Below are 18,795 nucleotides of genomic sequence, written 5' to 3'. Positions count from 1 at the left end.
CATTTTGGACAACCAAGAAGTATAGAGAAAATAGTTGCAATTGAGCTCTCACAGTACATAAAATGTTTTGTATAATATAGAGGAAAGCACTTTGTAACTACATATATATTATTTAGATGACAATTACAGCTAAAATTTGGCTCATATCCTGTCACTTCCTCTAGTAACTTAATACCCAGCAGGCACTTATCAAAATTAGGGAAAAAAGAATCATTCTTTTGCTTGCCTCATATTTTACTTTAACTTGTGAAATAGGGTCTTCCACTGATCTACTCCCTTGCAGACTTCTTCTTATGGAAAGAGGAGAGATGAACGGAACCTCTCACTCTTTTTACCAAGTTAACTTTGGGATGGAACCCTTGCATTAAAGGCTAAGGAGGCTGTCATCACAACCCTGGCTCTCATTCATTTACAACTCGGAAGGCTTGAGACAGACACATCTCCCACATGGCTGGTTGGGTGTTTCTTTTTAAATCTAACTCTTCCTATGTATATATAAGTCCAAAGCCAAGCAAGATTTGAGTGGAAGAACTGGTATGAAACTTATGCTGTCATTGGACCCAAGCCATGCTCACTAATGTACCATTACCATTAATACTAACCTTTCTCTCAATCTGACTTCCGTATGTTTCAATTGATCAAAGACCGGTAGTGACAGGGGACTGAGAACACCTCAACTATCAGATTACTTTTTGTTGTTTTTGTTCAGTTTCTACTTCTTCGTCTATAGAAGCGTGCTATAAGCAGTGATGAGCAGTAATGGAATCTTTCTCAACCATGTCACTTCAGAACCTAACAAACTAGTAGGCGCTTAGTATGTGGTCATAGATTGTTTGCAGATAAAGCGATTCCCATGGAACGTTTACCCTGACTGACTTCAGAATGGGGCCTGATTTTTAAAGATTAATCCCCAGAACTTGCTTTTGAACCTGTCACTTGATTTCTAACACAGGATTTTCAGTTCCTGTGTTCTCAAATTCAGGGCAAATATTCTATAAAGTAGTAATGTTTTCTTTCTCACCTGCCATTTTTACTTTCTGGGCTGGGTGGTGAGGCTCTTCCTGTTCCTGCCTAAAATAGAACTTTCCAAATGAGTCTGTCATGAATATAAGTTGGCTTCCTGCCACACCTGACTCCTGGTGGGGAAATAACACCAATCATAACACAAATCATCTGAGCATTCTTGTGAAAAAAATACAATTTCTTATTTAGTAGATAAAAACTGAAATTCTGCATTTCTTTCTTTTTTAAAAAAAATTATTTATTTATTTATTTATTTATTTATTTATTTATTTATTTTATTCATGAGAGACCCAGAGACACAGGCAGAGGGAGAAGGAAGCTCCCTGCAGGGAGCCTGATGTGGGACTCATCCCCAGATGGGGGATCACACCCTGAGCTGAAGGCAGATGCTCAACCGCTGAGCCACCCAGGCATCCCTGAAATTCTGCATTTCTGACAGCTCCCAGGGGGTTCCCGTGCTACCAATTTGAAGGCCATCCTTTGAGTAGCAAGGGATTAGATGACCCACTTCACAAATAATATCATCTACCCTTTAAACATTATTTAATTCTACTTTGTGCCAAGGACTGGGATGAGACACTAAAAAGAAATGTAACCTAATCTTGACTTGTGAGAAGCCCAGAGTCTAATATGGCAGCAAACATAACAAATAACTGCTAACATGATATGTTTGTTAGGAGAATGTAAAGACAAGCCACAAACGTGGGACAAAATAGTTGCAAAAACCGTATTTGATAAAAGATTGCTATCCAAATTAGACAACTCTTAAAACTCAACAGTAAGCAGACAAGCAACTCAATTTTAAAAATGGGTGAAAGATCTGAATAGATACCTCACCAAGAAGATACATGGATGGCAAGTAAGAATATAAAAACATGATCAACTTCATATGTTAATAGGAAATTACAAACTAAGACAAAGAGATATTTCTCCACACCTATTTAAATGAACAAAATCTGGTACACTGACAATAACAAATGCTGACGAGGATGCAGAGCAACAGGAACTCTCACTCTTTGCTAATGGGACTGCAGAATGGTGCAGCCACTTTGGAAAGCATTTTGACAGTTTCTCACTAAAGGAAACATGCTCTTACCATATGATCCAGCAATCACGTTCCTTAGTATTTGCTCAAATGAGTCGAAAACTGATGTTTATGCCAAAACCTGCAGAGGGACGACTAGAGCAGCTTTATTCATAATCGCCAACTTTTGGAAACAACCAAGATGTCCTTCAGTAGATGATTGGGCAAATAAACTGTGTTACATCCAGACAATGAGATGTTATTCAGTGCTAAAAAGAAATGAGCTAGCAAGACATAAATAGACATGGACTAACCTTAAATGCATATTATTAAGTGAGAGAAGTCAAAGGCTACATAGGATTCCAACTATATGACATTCTGGAAAAGGCAAAACATTGGACACAGTGAAAAGGTGAGGGGATTCCAGGAGTTTGGGGGGAGGGAAGGATGGATGGATAGAGCACAGAAGAGTTTTAGGGAGGTGAAACTATTCTGTACATTACTATAATAAGGGACACGTGTCACCATACATTTGTCAAAACCCATAGAATTAAAATAGCAAGAGTAAGCCCTAATGTAAACTATGGGCTTCAGTTGATAATGATGTGTCAACGTTGATTCCTTGATTGTAACAGATATACCATGTCCCACTCTGGTATAGGATGTTGGTGGTGGAGGAGGCTGTGCATGCATAGGGGCAGGGAACGCGGGAACGCATGGGGATTCTTTGTACTTTCCACTCACCTTTACTGAGCCTAAAACTGCTCTTAAAATACACACACACATAGAGAGATAGACAGACAGACAGGATCCAGCCAGAGAATTAATTCTGGAGCCTAGAAAGTCTTGATTGGTAGGCAAAAGTAATCAAATCAACCACATATGCCAAACTAGCCTCTATACGGGGAAACCTGCATTAAATTATCTAGGGTGTCTTCTGAAGATTGTAGAGCCATATTCTGGATCTTCTGAATCAGAATTTCTTAGCGCTCGGGAGTTGGTCATCAAGTTTATCAAGTTCTTGAGGCTGTTTTTAAGCACCATAAGGCTTGACAATCACTTTTCCACATGCATTTTTTAGTACAAAAACTAATACTAAATTGATTCCAAATAAGTTTTAATAACTATTGTTAATGAAATAAGCCATGTGAATAATACTGAAATATATTTATTTGAGAAGTACAGATATAATTCTGACACCTTTTATTAATAAGCAATAGAAACATAAAAGATTTGGAATTGTGGCAGCATGGTACAAATGTAAGAATAAATCATTTGTAGAGATGAAATCGTTACCAACATTATCTTTACTATAAGACATGCTAAGAATATCCTAAAAAATAGACAGAAATATGTTGTTGCTTAAATTCAAGAAAATTATGAAAGAACTCTTTAGCTGTGTGTTTATCTGATAAGGGCAGCTAAACGTATCCTCCCATACTTCCTGTTTCTATATTTAAGAATACCGCAAACAGTTATTCTAATATATCTTTTTAAGTAGTTGCCTATAAAATGCAGCTTGGCTGAAAGAGCCCACCTAGAGCAAGTTGCTCAAAATTCCAGGGACAGCACTATCATACTGGAGAGATAACACTGACTCTAAATCAATGCTCATAATCCCAATCTAAGGGGCAAAATCTTAATGCCACTATTGTTACGGAAGAGAAGCCCCACCACAAAAATCTCAGTTTTATCTTTACGGTATGAGAAATTCTATGAGATATCATACTCTTATCCCCATCATTTCAAACATTATTTTCATATATTTTCTTTAATGACCCATTTGCTCTAGTATCTTGAACTTTTTAGGAAACCAATATGGAATGTCCATTTTGTCAGTTTCTCTTCTTACCATTTCTGTAAGTCACCTAGTCTTCTTTCTAATACACGCACACATGCACACACACACACACACACACACACACCACATTCATTTGTGCAGAAGTTCACATATTTGTTCCAATGGATCCCAACCTTTGCTGCCCACTTTGTACGAGGTCTACTGCCTTATGTAGTAGCAGCACCTGAGAATCCTAATAGCCTCAAGTTGTCGAATAAATTTGTAGGCTATTTATGAAATAATTAGACTCAAGTACTCTGGAAATTCAGAAAATTTAAAACCACCTCTTCTTGCTGTACTCAAGTGGCTGCAACTACAATATTTTAAAATGAATTGTTATGAAGCTATACCACTTCGTTATGTATGATGTTCCCTGACTCTTTAGTAAGAAGAGCAGCAAGATACAGATGTGCTTAATGAAAGTTTGGTGACCTGTACTGGCCAACTAAATATTCCAGACTTTTCTCTATTCCATTAATTGTGCTATCAGGTCAACCATGAAGCAGTTTAAGCTATCTATCTCCACTTGCCTGACGATACTTACTTTAACTGATTTTTATGTTTATTTAGACACCCACAAGTATATTAATTCAGCAGCATTACATCACATTTATATACATTAGTCCAAGTGACCCAAACACTGAGTCACAACCTTGTTTATAAATGCACCACACATTAATTACTCCATTAATACCTATGTTTGCTTAGCAGTGTAACAGGGTAGATAAAACCATTTGTCCGTCAGGGAAGGGGAACATCTACTCTACATTAGTTGGTGTATTCCACATCTTTATTGCACAATTTGTTCTTTCCATTCTTTTCTTATATCAAGTCTGAAATGATTTCTTCTTTACATTTAAGAAACCCTAGCATGAGATGGACAGAGGAAATTTTCTCCTGATGGAAGAACAACCAGAAACATACTATCATTACTTTGTTGATGGTTGTGTTAGTCAAATTGGGACATTCTTTGTCAAGAGAGTGTAGTGAGCTGATCCAGATGACACAAATCTCTCTTGCCTACATGTGTCTCTTATCCTCAAAAAATATATTAACTTTGTACATTGGGTAAGATGTAGCTAAGTTTAAATGTTCTACTACACTGCTACTCACAATATCACTCAGTTTTGGAGGGAAGGGTTTTTGTGTTGTTGTTCAAGGCTATAATATAAAAAAGTTCCCTCAGAACTTCTGAGAGAACTTTGGTCATTTGTCCTATGGACCCTTAAGACCTAAGCACCAACATGAGCCTCCTTAAAGTGAAACTTCTCAGGTCGAAGAATATTATTTGACATTCTGTTGGGCTCAGATAATGGTGTCGACATGCTGATCATTCAGTGATCACTGGTTGGAGATCAGGGTTGAGTTTAACTCCTCACACATATGGCTGCATATTCTGTAGGTGCTTCTTTCACATTCCTTGCTTCTCTTGCATTTATTCCAATGACAGAATGGTTCAGAGAGGCATAAACAACGCTCTGTTTGTTTTCCTCCAGACATGGGTTAGAATAAACTTCAGTCTCTTCCTGGACCCTAAGCCAAGGGTCATTATCATAAGTACTAGTCCCTGACGGCAGTGTTTGGGGATTTTGCCTGGTTCCCGCTTCAGTTTGCTCATTCCTAAAGAGCTGGGGAACATCAACCTATAAGAGAAAAAAAGATTGCTTTAAATACCACCTAAGGATGCAATAGTGCATACAATCAGCAAACTATGAGTACATGCTACATTGAACCAATGCATCAGCAGAAATAATTTACTCTTCCTCATATTCACTGTTGACACCTACTAGCAGATTCTTGCTTGCTAAAAGATGGAAGGTTTAAGGCCACTATGTTCCTCCAGAGTAGTTATTTTATGCTTTATTATTAGACACTGTTGAAGTCACAGAACAGTTCCAGCTATTTAAGAACGCTGCCTGATAAAAATGAAGAAACCTATTTTATTTATTTATTTATTTATTGAAGAGACCCATTTTAATGCTAAAAGTTGTTACTTCAATTTTTAAATCCCAGTTCTGTCAGTCAATTTATGTTCTTGAAGTTTGGCCTAACTCCTTGAAGGCATCGAGTTCACAGTCTTTGACAGTCTACATGCCTTGTCAGGCAACTTTGTTGTCCTTCTTTTATATGTGAAGTAGTACATCTCCTGCTGCTCCTTGGCCAAATTCCTCCATATATGCATGTATGGTCCTATCCTGAGAAGCTGAGCATTAGCTGCTGAGTATCCTGCTTCCTTCCAGTGAGGTGGCTGCCCAGAAAATAACACTAAGGCTGAATGATTGAACAAGGTTTTACCGTATCCAGTCTCTTGGCTCAGCTGAAAAATGCCCTAACCTCTATTCATTAAAATCTCTAGAGAAGCACTGAGGAAGAAAACTGTCATGTGACCTAATAAATAGCCAAAAATCCTCAATATATCAACAGGATTACTGTCATACTTTTACAATGTGTCTATGTCTGTCAACTCAGTTACTAGGCTCCCTTCCAAAAGATGGCTGGTTTCCATGAAAAACTTAATTAGAATGAATGAGGTAGAAGAAAACATGGTGCACTGTGGCTGACCCTATCCTGTGGCACCTCAGCAATGTGGGTGGAAGCCACAGAGGCTGGTGCACCATACTGTAGTCAATAGAGAGGACAAACACCAAAGCAGCTATCCTACTGTATATTTGTATGGCATTTTACCATTTACAAAGCACTTAAAAAATAGACAGCTGAGTGTTTTTTAGTATTCAAATGCATTTATACCCTCCAGGGACTACTGTGGAATAAGACGAGAACTTTGGCTTTTATATATACCTGCCCTGTTTTTACCAGTTCCTTTCTCTTCTTTGGATTTCAATCCCACTGATTCCAATGCAAGTCCCTTCCTAGGAAACCTTTAGTCTCAGAGACCTACATGACATCACCTTATTTTCTGAAATGCTGACCAACTCAAATGGGACCAGAGCTCTGAATTCCTGTGAAAGACACAGACTTCTTAAAATAAGATTCCCGAATAATTACACACACAGAGAATACCTCTTGAATTCAACTTCAGATCATAAATAATTTATCCAGCCTACACAGGAAGAAATATGACTACATTTTAATCAACCTGGGCTTAACTTCAACAAGAAACTATTTAGATTATCATTTTAAATGGTTTCATGGATCTCAGTTCTGATCGCAACAGAATGTAATTCATTGTTTCTCACTACAGGAAGAAAGAAAACAACATTTAAGAAAATTTTCCTGCTTGGGGTACCTGGGTGGCTCAGTGGCTGAGCATTTGCTTTTGGCTCAGTTCATGATTCTGGGGTCCTGGGATCGAGTCCTGCATCGGGCTCCCCGCAGGGAGCCTGCTTCTCCCTCTGCCCTTGTCTCTGCCTCTCTCTGTGTCTCTCATGAATAAACAAATTTTTTAAAGAAAATTTTCTTACTTGAAGAAACAGAACTGTAGCCCCCAACAAAATGTTGCCTACTGCTGCTTACTAAAAACTTAATAGGAGTTTACAAAGTTGAATGTATTTGGTTTGATTTAAAAGTGGGCAACCTGATGGGGAAGTCTGTCATTTAATATAGTATGTAAAATTATTGGCTATATCTGCCTTTGACATTTCTGGAACTTTTGAGAAATTTACTACTTCTTCATCTCTACCCTTACACTCTGAAACATGCACACACACACACACACACACACAGACACAGGTTCCTTTGCAGTGCCTAACATATGATTATTTGTTTTCAACTGAAGACCTTCCATAAAATGTTTTCAGAAATATATTGCCTCATTTTGTTTGTTTTGAGTTCCAATACTCACACAACATTGAACCCAAAAGAAAAAGCCTAAGTTTATATTCCAAGAACTTGTGGGAAAATTTGATCCTGCCTCCAAAATGCCCTTTGCTTTGTCCGGGAAGTCTCCTCCTTGATGAGCCCACATTCATTACAAGAGAGTTTTGCATAATAATTATACATATGGTCATGCTTCTTTATCTGCTTGTGATCTATGAAGAAATCACACATCACTTTATGAGATAATATACAGTTCATTCTTTCATTAACTCTCAAGTCTTTCCCAGAAAGACTTTAAGGTATTTTTTCAAGAATATACGAGCAGTCTGAAATTACGTAACAGCTCAAGAAGAGAGGCAAAGTTGTATATCCAGTCTCTGACTTTTCTCCTTCAGTTCTACACTGCCCCTCATGTTCTTCCAAAAGACCTCTTATTATGAGATTTGTTAATCCTGAAGAATCTTTACAATCCAAAGAATTTTAACAATCCAAGCTCCACTAAAAAGAAAATTCAACAGGGCCCTGTTCAGCCTTCCTCTGATTACACCAGCTAAGATGTTGAAACATTTTAAACATGAACTGTTTAAAGGTGGCCAAGATGGAGGTAAATGTAAAATAAACACATTTTATAAAGTTAAGTCAATATATAGAGAGCATTTGGACAGCTCCTGGCACAGGGTAAAGTGTTCCATAGCCTTATTAAATTTGAAATAATATATTAAGGTTAACATGGTATAATCTAGATTGCATTTGTTTTAGTAGACATATAGAACATACCACGTTAATTTCCCTTCCTGCTGTATCAGAAGGCTTCTTTTGTTCTGCTGGAATTCAAAAACAAAAAATAAGAAACCAAGAAGAGTAAAGAACAACGCAAAATTCTTCCCCAATTGCCTGTAAGTTAAGGTTGTGCTAAGAATATAGTTTCTAGAATCAGACTGCTAGGTTGGAGTTCAGTGTCTAGAGCATAGGTGGGATGCTTCCCCACCCATGTCCACCCATTTGCATGCCAGTGGCGGTGTCCTTTGGGGATATTTGGTCTTCATTGAGACAAGGCATGATGGCATGTGGCTATGAAAAAGGGGATGAGACTAACTCAAATCAGACAAATGGACTTGAGAGATTAGTTCTCTTTCAATACCCTTAAAGTTTAGAATAGTTTCTTGTTTAATAAATTTAAGATTCACCTAAGTAAAAAAAAAAAAAAAAAAAAGATTCACCTAAGTAGAATGGGTAAGTCCTAGCCATCTGCCCTCCTAATCACAACCCCTGCCTGGAGCACTGTGCTGTGATGATGATGCTTCACCGTGACTGGGAGGGACCTGAATTAACCCATCTGTCTTTTTGGTAGAACGATGAGTTGTCCCCGAGGATATTATCCATGGTTCCTCACAGGATATCAGGAAAGAAAACAACAGGAGCCAACTAAAAATTAATCAACCCTAATAAGTGAACCCCAAAGGTGTGGCACATAGCAGAAGGTAGAAAATAAAACCCACCTTGGTGCCTTCTAAGACAGCAGAATAGGTAGAAACAGGTAATGAGAAGAGGCAATGCCCCCAAAGGAAGCAAACTATAAAGCATCCAATGTTTGTTCTCCATCACTTCTGTGGAAGGTGGTCCTGAGGCACTGGTTGTATCTGAAATGTGAGTCAATGCTAAAGACAGTTAAGAAATTGGAGATATAATAGGATCAGTAATCCCTTCTGCATCATCACAACTTAAATGAAGGAGATATTTCCAGCTTCTCTTTCTCTTCTGGAAGCTTTCTGCAAGAACCCTGGGCCTCACTGTCATCACTCACATCTTGCCTTATTGATGGGCATATATATGTGGGTGGCTCTGGGTTATAATTCATCTTTTGTAAGAATTTTTTATTCTACGAGGGTTAATCCCCTCTAAAAATACCCATAAACTGCTCTCAGAAAGCACTTCACAAGCTCTTTCATTGACATTGTCTTATTTAACTGTCATATTCACCACTAAAGGAAAGTAAGGAAGACTTTATTTTTATCCAGTTTCATGCCTTGATAAAAGTATTATTGTTCAGATCGCCCAAGGCCAGAGAGCTAGTGAGTTGCAGTTGGGACTCAAGCCAACATGTTTCTGATACTAAAATCTAGTTGCCTTCACACAATGGCTTTTTGTGGTCTCATAACTCTTTGGGATCTCCAAATACTAAGTACTTTTCTTATCCCAAGATATCTTTGTTATTGCCAAATGTGCCTTGCTGGACATACAGCTGGTGCTCATTGCTATGATCAATGTTAACCTCCATTAAGGTTCTGTTTGTCCGTGGTACGTTGCAATTCATTGATGAGTCATGAAACAGCGTAATAGATCACAAAAAAAAAATTAGAAACATGAATCACAGCAGAATAGAAAAATATAATACATTACACATCATTAATTCTGTATATATGTTGACTTTTTACACAGGAAATTTTTATTTATAGTTATATTAACATCATTTTCTATTTTCTTCCGCATGTGTTTGGTTTGAGGTAAAGGTGGTCAGGAGCTACTGAGGGTAGGAAAACAGTGGTTAGATAATTCAGAGTGGTAACAAATGCTGTATTGTTCATGCTGCAGCTGCTGCTTGGATTTGGACAGCAGCCAAGTCATTACCAAGATGACCAACACAGCTGTCTGGGGGACGGGTATAGATAGAAATAAGGAGGAAGGTTCCCACATAGATAACTTAATGCAAACAAATACACTCAGTTGGGAAAACGCAACTTCTATTATTTCTCTGACCACCAAATAATCTAGTGTTCTTAATTTTGTTGGACTAGTTTGCTACTTACTTAGTACAGGGTGTTCTGAATTATTTCGAGTCCATTCTGAAATAGAAAATCCAGATAAAGAATTGAAATCGTTATGAAAATAATACTTGGGATCCCTGGGCGGCACTTTATGGACACAAAGTAAATCTCTGGGTTTATTTTGAAGCCTGATGAAAGACTAAATACAACACAATCTTTGTCTGCTTTGATTCCTGCTTCCCAATTATTTAAGTATAAGGATAGGATACAGCCTCTATGACACATTCTGACACTTGAAAAAAAAACAAGATGTTCATTCAACAAGTGCTTAATGGGGCATAGAAGGCCACAAAGAAAGGATGTGTCTGATGACATGCTGAGTATCATTCTGAAACAGATTGTGCCTCCCACTTCCTGCCCACTCAGACCATCCCCACTTTTCTGCTGGGAGGATGACCATCTGCCCTTGTGAAGTTCCTAATCAGGGACTGACCAAGGGCATATTGGAGAGGATGGAGTTGCAGGCCAATGTGCATTCCCAGGACTGCTTCCCAGCTCCGTCAACTTTTTTCCTGGAGCTTTGCTTTGCAAAGCATTTTTCTTCATTCTGGGAGAATATTCTGGGAGAATATTGCTTTCCCAGTAGCATCAAGTCCTGACTCTGCCAAAGCCCTGTTCTTAACTTATTCTCTTCTTTTCTTTTTTTAAACATGGACCAGTTCTTAACTTGAATATAAAAAGAAAAGGAGAGTCAGATACAAAAGCAGGAAAATTTCCAATAGTCCCTGAGAAAGATATTTCAAGAGGAGAAAATTAAAAAATTTTTAAATCATACCTCCACATTATTTTTATGAAAAGCATCGTCCTTGACAACCTCTTAATCATAGGGCACAAACTGAAGGTTGCTGGAGGGGAGCCGGTTGGGGGGATGGGGTAATTGGGTGGTGGACATAAAGGAAGGCATGCGGTGGGATGAGCACTGTGTGTTATATAAGACTGACGAATCACTGACCTCTCCCTCTGAAGCTAATGATACATTATATGTTAAGTAATTGAATATATTTTTTACTTATTTTTTTAAAGATTTTATTTATTTATTTCACAGAGAGAAAAAGAGAGGGAGCACAAGCAAGGGGAGCAGTGGAGGAAGAAGCAGGCTCTCCACTGAGCAGGGACACAACATGGGGCTCAATCCCAGGACTCTGAGATCATGACCTGAGCTGAAGGCAGACATTTAACTTACTGAGCCACCCAGGTGCCCCAAGTAATTGAATTTAAATAAAAAAAAAAAAAACACCACAGTTTCTGCCTCCCAGGACACTATAATTCTTCATGGTATAAAGAACATTTCCAAAAAAAAAAAAAAAAAACATTTACATACATTACTGTAGTACAAGAAAATGTCTGATAAATGAAAGGCACAGACCTTAAATGACATGAAATTTGCCAGAAAAGAAAGATCACTTCTCCTAAGATGAACTCTGGAAGGCTTCATTAAGAACTTGGGAAATGAGCTGGGCTCGACAGAAAAGTAGAATTGCAGGAGGTGGAGGCAGATAAGTGGTGATAGCAGCATAGGAAGGAACATGGCGAAGACATGTGATGGCAGGGAGAGCTATTGGGCTGGAGCAAAGGCTCGAAGTGGAGTCCACAAACACTCCAGAAAGGCAGGTGGCAATGGACTGTGGAAGGCCTTGAATGCTCATTAAGTGCGAGCCCAACATTAGAAGCCCTGAGGATGCTCTGCCAAAGACTCAATAGAGGAGTGGCATCATGGAAGCCATTTATTAGGCAAATTAAGTATATTAGGAAGATATTTGGCTGAGCTGAACCAAAAGAGAAAACACTAAAGACACAGAGTCCATATGGCTGATTGGAATATTTGGAAGGAAGATAGTGAAGGGTTGAGACACTCATGAAGCTGTAGGAGGGAGGCAATCCCAGACTGCAGGTTGCTGACAGATAAGATTCGAAGGCCAAAGCGAAGTCTTTGGGAATCCCCTCAGGTCAGGAGCATTCATTCACAAAGTGATAGGAAATTTAGGAGAGTACAAAGTCAGGAGAATAGAAATCTCCAAAGGGAAACTTCAAAGGCCCTTCGTGTCTCACCGTTCCCTCTTTCTCTCTCATCTCCAGCGTGATCCTAACAAGCGTATCCCCGCCAAGGAACCGAGTTCCAGGGAGAAGCTGCCTCTCTTCCCTTTGGCCCCCATCTCCCCAAGAGGGACAGATTGTTGATCCTAATTTCAGCCCCTACTTGATTCCTAGAACAGGCACCTTCATGCATTTTACAAACTGTGCCACCATCTGTAGTGACTGGAATGACCCCACTATGGGACAGAGGAGACAAGTAATACCCCTGAGACAGTTCCATGTCAGAAGCCATTATTGGCTTGCCCCTGACACTGGCTAAATTCCTCCCTCTTGTACAGAAGGGGATTGGTTCCCATGAAGGAAAACAGAATTACACAAGAAGGCTGTTTTACCAAGGAATGTGAACTCAATGCCACTGCATTTAATTTAATTAATTAATTATTTTTTTAAAATTAAGGATTTTATCTATTTATTTGAGAGAAAGAGACAGAGATAGCTACGAGATACCATAAGCACGGGGAGCACCAGAGAGAATGGGAGAAGCAGGCTCCCTGCTGAGCAGGAAGCTTGATGTGGGACTTGATCCCAGAACTCTGATATCATGACCTGGGCCAAAGGCAGACGCTCAACCAGCTTAGCCACCCAAGGAACCTCCATTTAATTTTATTATACATTATATAAATAATCTAATAGTGTTCAATTGCTGTATTTTCATAGTATAATTAATATCTTAGGAGTAATGTTTTGCAAGTTTTGCTTTTTTTTATCATTTATTTTGCCAGTTAAAAAAGTAATATTTCTTTAAAAATTCAATACCTTAATATGTGAATTGCTCTATCAAGAGCAATTTTCTCCAGAAAGCATTCTGGAGGGAGAAGCAGGCTCTCTGCAGGGCGCCCAATGTGAGACGTGATCCCAGGATCCTGGGAGCATGCCCTGAGCCGAAGGCTCAACCAATGAGCCACCCAGGCAACCTAAAGGTTTTAAGTTTTTATGAAGTACAATTTACTTATTTATGTATCTATGCTTTTGATGTTGTATGAAAAAAATGACAATTCCAAGATCATGAAGATCTACTTCCACATTTTCCTTAAGGAAACATAGGATTAAAATTTTATACGGCTTTTATTGTTTTAGTTCTTATTAAATATCTGATCCATTTTTACTTATTTTTGTATATTATATGAAATAGAGTTCCAAATTCATTCTTTTGTATATGGGTATCCAATTGTCTCAGCACCATTTATGGAAGAAACTATCCTTTTCCCATTGAATGGGTCCAGTAGCCTTGTTAAAAGTCAATTGGCCATTTCATTGTGGTTTTAATTTGTATTTCCCTGATGATGAGTAATATTGAGCATTTTTTCATGTGCCTGTTAGCCATTTGCATGACTTTTTTGTAGAATGTCTATTCATGTCTTCTGCCCATTTCTTAACTGGATTATTTATTTTGTAGGTGTTGAGTTTGATAAGTTCTTTATAGATTTTGGATATTAGCCCTTCATTGGATATGTCATTTGCAAATATCTTCTCCTATTCCATAGATTGCCTTTTAGTGTCGTTGGTTGTTTCCTTTGCTGTGCAGAAGATTTTTATCTTGATGAATCACCTCACACCTGTCAGAATGGCTAAAATTAAAAACTCAGGAAACAACAGATATTGGCAAGGATGCCGAGAAGGGGGACGTTTTCTTGCTCTGTTGGTGGGAATGCAAACTGGTGCAGCCACTCTGAAAGACAGTATGGAGGTTCCTCAAAAAATAAAAAAACAGAACTACTCTATATCCCAGCAATGGCACTACTAGGTATTTATCCAAAAGATACAAAAATACTGATTCAAAGTGTTTCATGCACCCCAATGTTTATAACACAGCTATCAACAATAGCCAAATTATGGAAAGAGCCCAAATGTCCACCAACTGATGAATGGATAAAGAAGATGGGGTGTGTATATAGAATATTCCATTCATATATATAATATTCTAGTATATATAATGGAATATTACTCAGCCATCAAAAAGAATGAAACCTTGGCATTTGCAACAAACATGGATAGAACTAGAGGATATTATGCTAAGTGAAATAAGTCAACCAGAGAAAGACAAATACCATATTATTTCACTCATATGTGGGATTTAAGAAACAAAACAGATGAACATAGGGGAAAGGAGGAAAAATAGATAAAAATAGAGAAGGAGGCAAACCATTAGAGACTCTTAACTGTAGAGATTGAGGGGAGATAGGTGGGGGGATAGGTTAAACGGGTGATGGGCATTAAGGAAGGCACTTATTATGATGAGAACTAGGTATTACATGTAAGTGATAAATCACTAAATTCTACTCCTGAAACTAATACTATACTGTATGGTAACTAAATTGAATTTAAATAAAATCTTGGAAGAAAAAAATGTAAATTATCTAAAGATGTATGGATTTATTCTGGACTCTTAATTCTATTCTATTGATCTGTATACCTATCCTTATGGCAGTACCACGCTCTTTTGATTATTGTAATTGAGTAGTAAATTTTTAAACAAACAAGCGCAAGTCCTCCAACTTTGCTCTTCTTTTCCAAGATTTTTTTTTTTTTTTTTTTTTTTTTGCTATTTAGATCATTGCAACTGTATGTAAAGTTTAGGATCATCTTTTTCATCTATGCAAAATTTAAAAAAAAGGGTTGTTGGGATTTTGATGGGAATTGTATTGAACCTGTAGATCACTTTGGAAGATATTGCCATCTTAACAATTTTAAGTCTTTCAAAGTGAACATGGCATGTTTTTCCATTTATTTACATCTTTAATTTCTTTCAGGCATGTTTTGTTCAGTATACAAATCTTGAGCCTCCCAGGTAAATTTATTTGTAAGTATTTTATTCTTTTGGATGCTACTATAAACAGAATTGTTTTTTTTTTATTTTCTTTTCAGATTGTTCATTGCTAGTGTTTAGAAATACCATTGATTTTTTAGCTGATCATACAACCTTGATGAATTAATCTATTAACTCTAGTAGCTATGTGGATTTTAAAGGGTTTTCTATATATAAAATCAGGTCATTTGTGAATAGAGATAGTTTCACTCCTTCCTTTCCAATTTTGGATGCCTTGTATTTCTTTTTTTCTTGCCTAAGTCTTCTGGCTAGAATTTCTAATTCAATGTTGAATAGAAGTGGCAAAAGCAGACATCTTCATTGATATGATGTGGGATTTTCATAAATCAAACGTGTTTATTTATTTTCCTCTACTCTGTTTGCTGTCCATGTTTTATTCAGTTTGGTTTTGCTCAACTTAACCTCAACCTGATGTTTGAGCCTATTGAAGGCCTCTGGGAGGCACTGGGGAGGCAGCTAAAACTATAAACATCCTCAAAACTCATCAGGGAGACAGGCTTATTTGTGCACAGTTTGTTCTCTGTGCAATCTACGAATCACTAACAAATTATAATTGAACACCACAGATATGACTTCAAGGATTTATTATCAATAAAAGTGAAGGACTGGTAAGTGGAAGAAAAAAGAAAAGAGGACAAAGAATAGAGAACTGTCTACTACTATTGGTATTTACTTGGTAATTTTTTCTATTTTTCGGTGATCTACTTTTGGATTTATAGAATAAATGCTATACTCCCTAGAGGCATAATAGCTTTTATTATATTTTTTCTCTATTTTCTTCTACCTCACCTACCCCAAAATTGCACACACACTTGCTCACAAAGATCACAATCTGAGGAGTGTGGCAGCCCCCTGATTTACATGACTTCAGTATCTAACATAGTTGTTTGAGAACCTGGGTGCTCCTTTTTCTTAAAACAGACAAAAAAAAATATGAGATAGTCTTGTAGAACTCACCTGTCACATTAATGGTTACTGAATGGCTTTCCACATGTCCAGATGGAAAATCTGCAGAACAGCGGTATGACCCGGTGTCGCTAGGCAGCAGGGGATTAAAATGCAGAATAAACACTGAAATATTCCCCTTTTCATTCCAATTCTGACGTTTATAGTCAAGAGGTTGACAGGTTTTTTCTTCAAGCTTGCACCAGCTCACATTAGGTCTGTTAGTACAGTATTTCACAGGGCAATTCAGAGCAAATGAATTCCCTGCTGAGACAGTGTGTACGGAATATCTCTTTACATACAGTTGTTCATTACATGCTTTTTCCCCTGAAAGATAAAAACAAAATTAAAATCAAATAGGCTCTAGAAAGACCAGATATTTGCCACCCAACAGTTTCTGCCAAAGACTTCTCAAATACGATTTTATAATTTTCCTGGATAACATTTTTCAGTATATTAACCCTTACTAGCAGAGTGTCTGGTACATAGTAGGCACACAATGAGTATTTGTTGAAAAAAAAAATTCGTCAATTTCCAAAATATTACTGATCGTTTTTGTTGCTATGAAATGTTTTATTATTTTGTGGCTATTCCAATAGTAGCAAAAAATAAAAGCAATTTTCAGTCAATAATTTATTATATTCCAACATTAGGGAACCCCGGGTGGCTCAGCAGTTTAGCGCCACCTTCAGCCCAGGGCGTGATCCTGGAGACCTGGGATCGAGTTCCATGTCAGGCTCCCTGCATGGAGACTGCTTCTCCCTCTGCCTATGTCTCTGCCTCTCCCTCTGTGTGTGTGTGTGTCTCTCATGAATGAATAAATAAATAAAATCTTTAAAAAATAATGATAATAATTTATTATATTCCAGGGGCTGTTAAACCATACTAAGTATTTGAACTCTAATCTGCACAACAAAATATATATGTTATTATTATTATGAAACCTATATTACAGATGTAGGAAAGCATTTGCCTAAAGTTATATGCTAATAGCTTAATAGCATTCAAACAAATACTAGAATCCATTACTCTGTAACTCACTAACCATTACTCTGTTACTGTTTCTTGAGTAGTAATCACATTTTCTATTACTAGTTCTGATATATTCCAAAAAGTGGGAGAGAGGAACTTTTGTAGACAATTATTTCCTTATTATACTTGAAATTAGAAATTTTCTTTACTTGTTTCTCAAAGGCCTTAGCGCTGTCTTGCAATTTTTTCCATGACTTTTTCTATGTAGAACACATGCAACTCAAGATAATTGTTGGATGATAGGACGTTCTGACATAACCTGAATGTTTTGTCTTCTGAAAGGGCAGGAGGAACAGTGATGCACCTCTTTTGGAAGTTCTGCCTATTGGCCTAACCTAATGGAAGTTGTCTCCCTCTGTTTTGGTGGAGAGAGCTTTTTCCTGGAAATGAATTTTCTGTTATCTTCTATGAACCTTCTGTTAGCAATTGTCAATTGCATAAAAAATCTGCAGCCAAGAAAAAAGAATTTTTAAAACTATATTTTTGAATAAGTTCTGTTTCTTTTAACTTACCATGAAAGTATTTACCCGGAACCTCAATATTTAGGATGTAACTGGGAACCAAGATACATGAAGAAGTGTTCACTAAACAGCAAAATAGATACTGCAGGAATCCAAACTCATCTCCCTCTATACATAATCCTTACAATTCCATTATCATTGCCTAATTAGCTTAAGAGCATAATTGTGTTATATGATACAGAGTCACAATTATACTGAGAAGACTGAATCAACAACAAACTTTGAATTAGGCTTAATATATCCCTTTTTTTGAAACCAAGAAGAGTTCAATCTATACAAAGAATTTAATCAGAAATGGTCACTTCAAAAAACATTTTGGCCTCCAAAGGGTCAAACCTCAATTACTTTAAATGTAAATGTATGTGGAAGTATCCATTCTCTGTTAATTGTTGGATTATATTGTCCCTTTGGAGACACATGCACGTGAGCAAGAGAAATGGCACCAATTTATGACAACTGTTTAATTTCTTTTTGCATCAGTTGCATCATGAGTGTATATAAATCATAGAATATTCTACTACCGAACGGACTCCCAGTGCTAGTAAAACAAAATAACTACAATCAGCCAGATTCCTTTATGAATGTTATAGTGGCTCATACTTTTTTATTTTTCCATTAGAGTTAAGGTCTTAGAGTGTCTTCTCTTTAAGTTCCTTTTCCTACAGCCTCATGTTTTTTTTCTTGGCTCTGTCTTTCCCTGTTCTGAACTACTTTCTCAGCAATATATCCAATACATCCCCTTCATAAATTTCTTACTCTCACCTTCAGTGGTTCCTCTAAACAAATGTACCATCTCATGTAAGTATAATTGAGATAATAGCATAATTCTCTTTTAAGGACAAAGCAGGCTAAGGATGAATTAGGTGGAGGGCAGCTTTTGGCCCTGC

General features: G+C 37.4%; 1 protein-coding gene across 2 annotated transcripts in view; it reads right to left on the bottom strand.

The window, feature by feature from the left end:
- Nucleotides 1-3,199: 3,199 nt before the first annotated feature.
- Nucleotides 3,200-18,795, bottom strand: part of BTLA (B and T lymphocyte associated) — a 28,288-nt gene continuing 12,692 nt past the window's right edge. Inside the window, exons 2-6 of one of the 2 annotated variants that reach the window (XM_077883779.1) lie at nucleotides 16,368-16,682; nucleotides 10,472-10,507; nucleotides 9,164-9,304; nucleotides 8,442-8,488; nucleotides 3,200-5,530 (exon numbers count right to left, since the gene is read on the bottom strand). In XM_077883779.1, coding sequence (XP_077739905.1) covers nucleotides 5,255-5,530; nucleotides 8,442-8,488; nucleotides 9,164-9,304; nucleotides 10,472-10,507; nucleotides 16,368-16,682 — 815 coding nt within the window. In that variant the 3' untranslated portion in view covers nucleotides 3,200-5,254. The remainder of the gene's footprint in view (nucleotides 5,531-8,441; nucleotides 8,489-9,163; nucleotides 9,305-10,471; nucleotides 10,508-16,367; nucleotides 16,683-18,795) is intronic. The other variant, XM_077883780.1, reaches the window with a different exon arrangement.

Source organism: Canis aureus, chromosome 35 (assembly GCF_053574225.1).
Source record: "Canis aureus isolate CA01 chromosome 35, VMU_Caureus_v.1.0, whole genome shotgun sequence".
Classification (NCBI taxonomy): Eukaryota; Metazoa; Chordata; class Mammalia; order Carnivora; family Canidae; genus Canis; species Canis aureus.
This window is presented reverse-complemented; position numbering and strand designations above follow the sequence as displayed.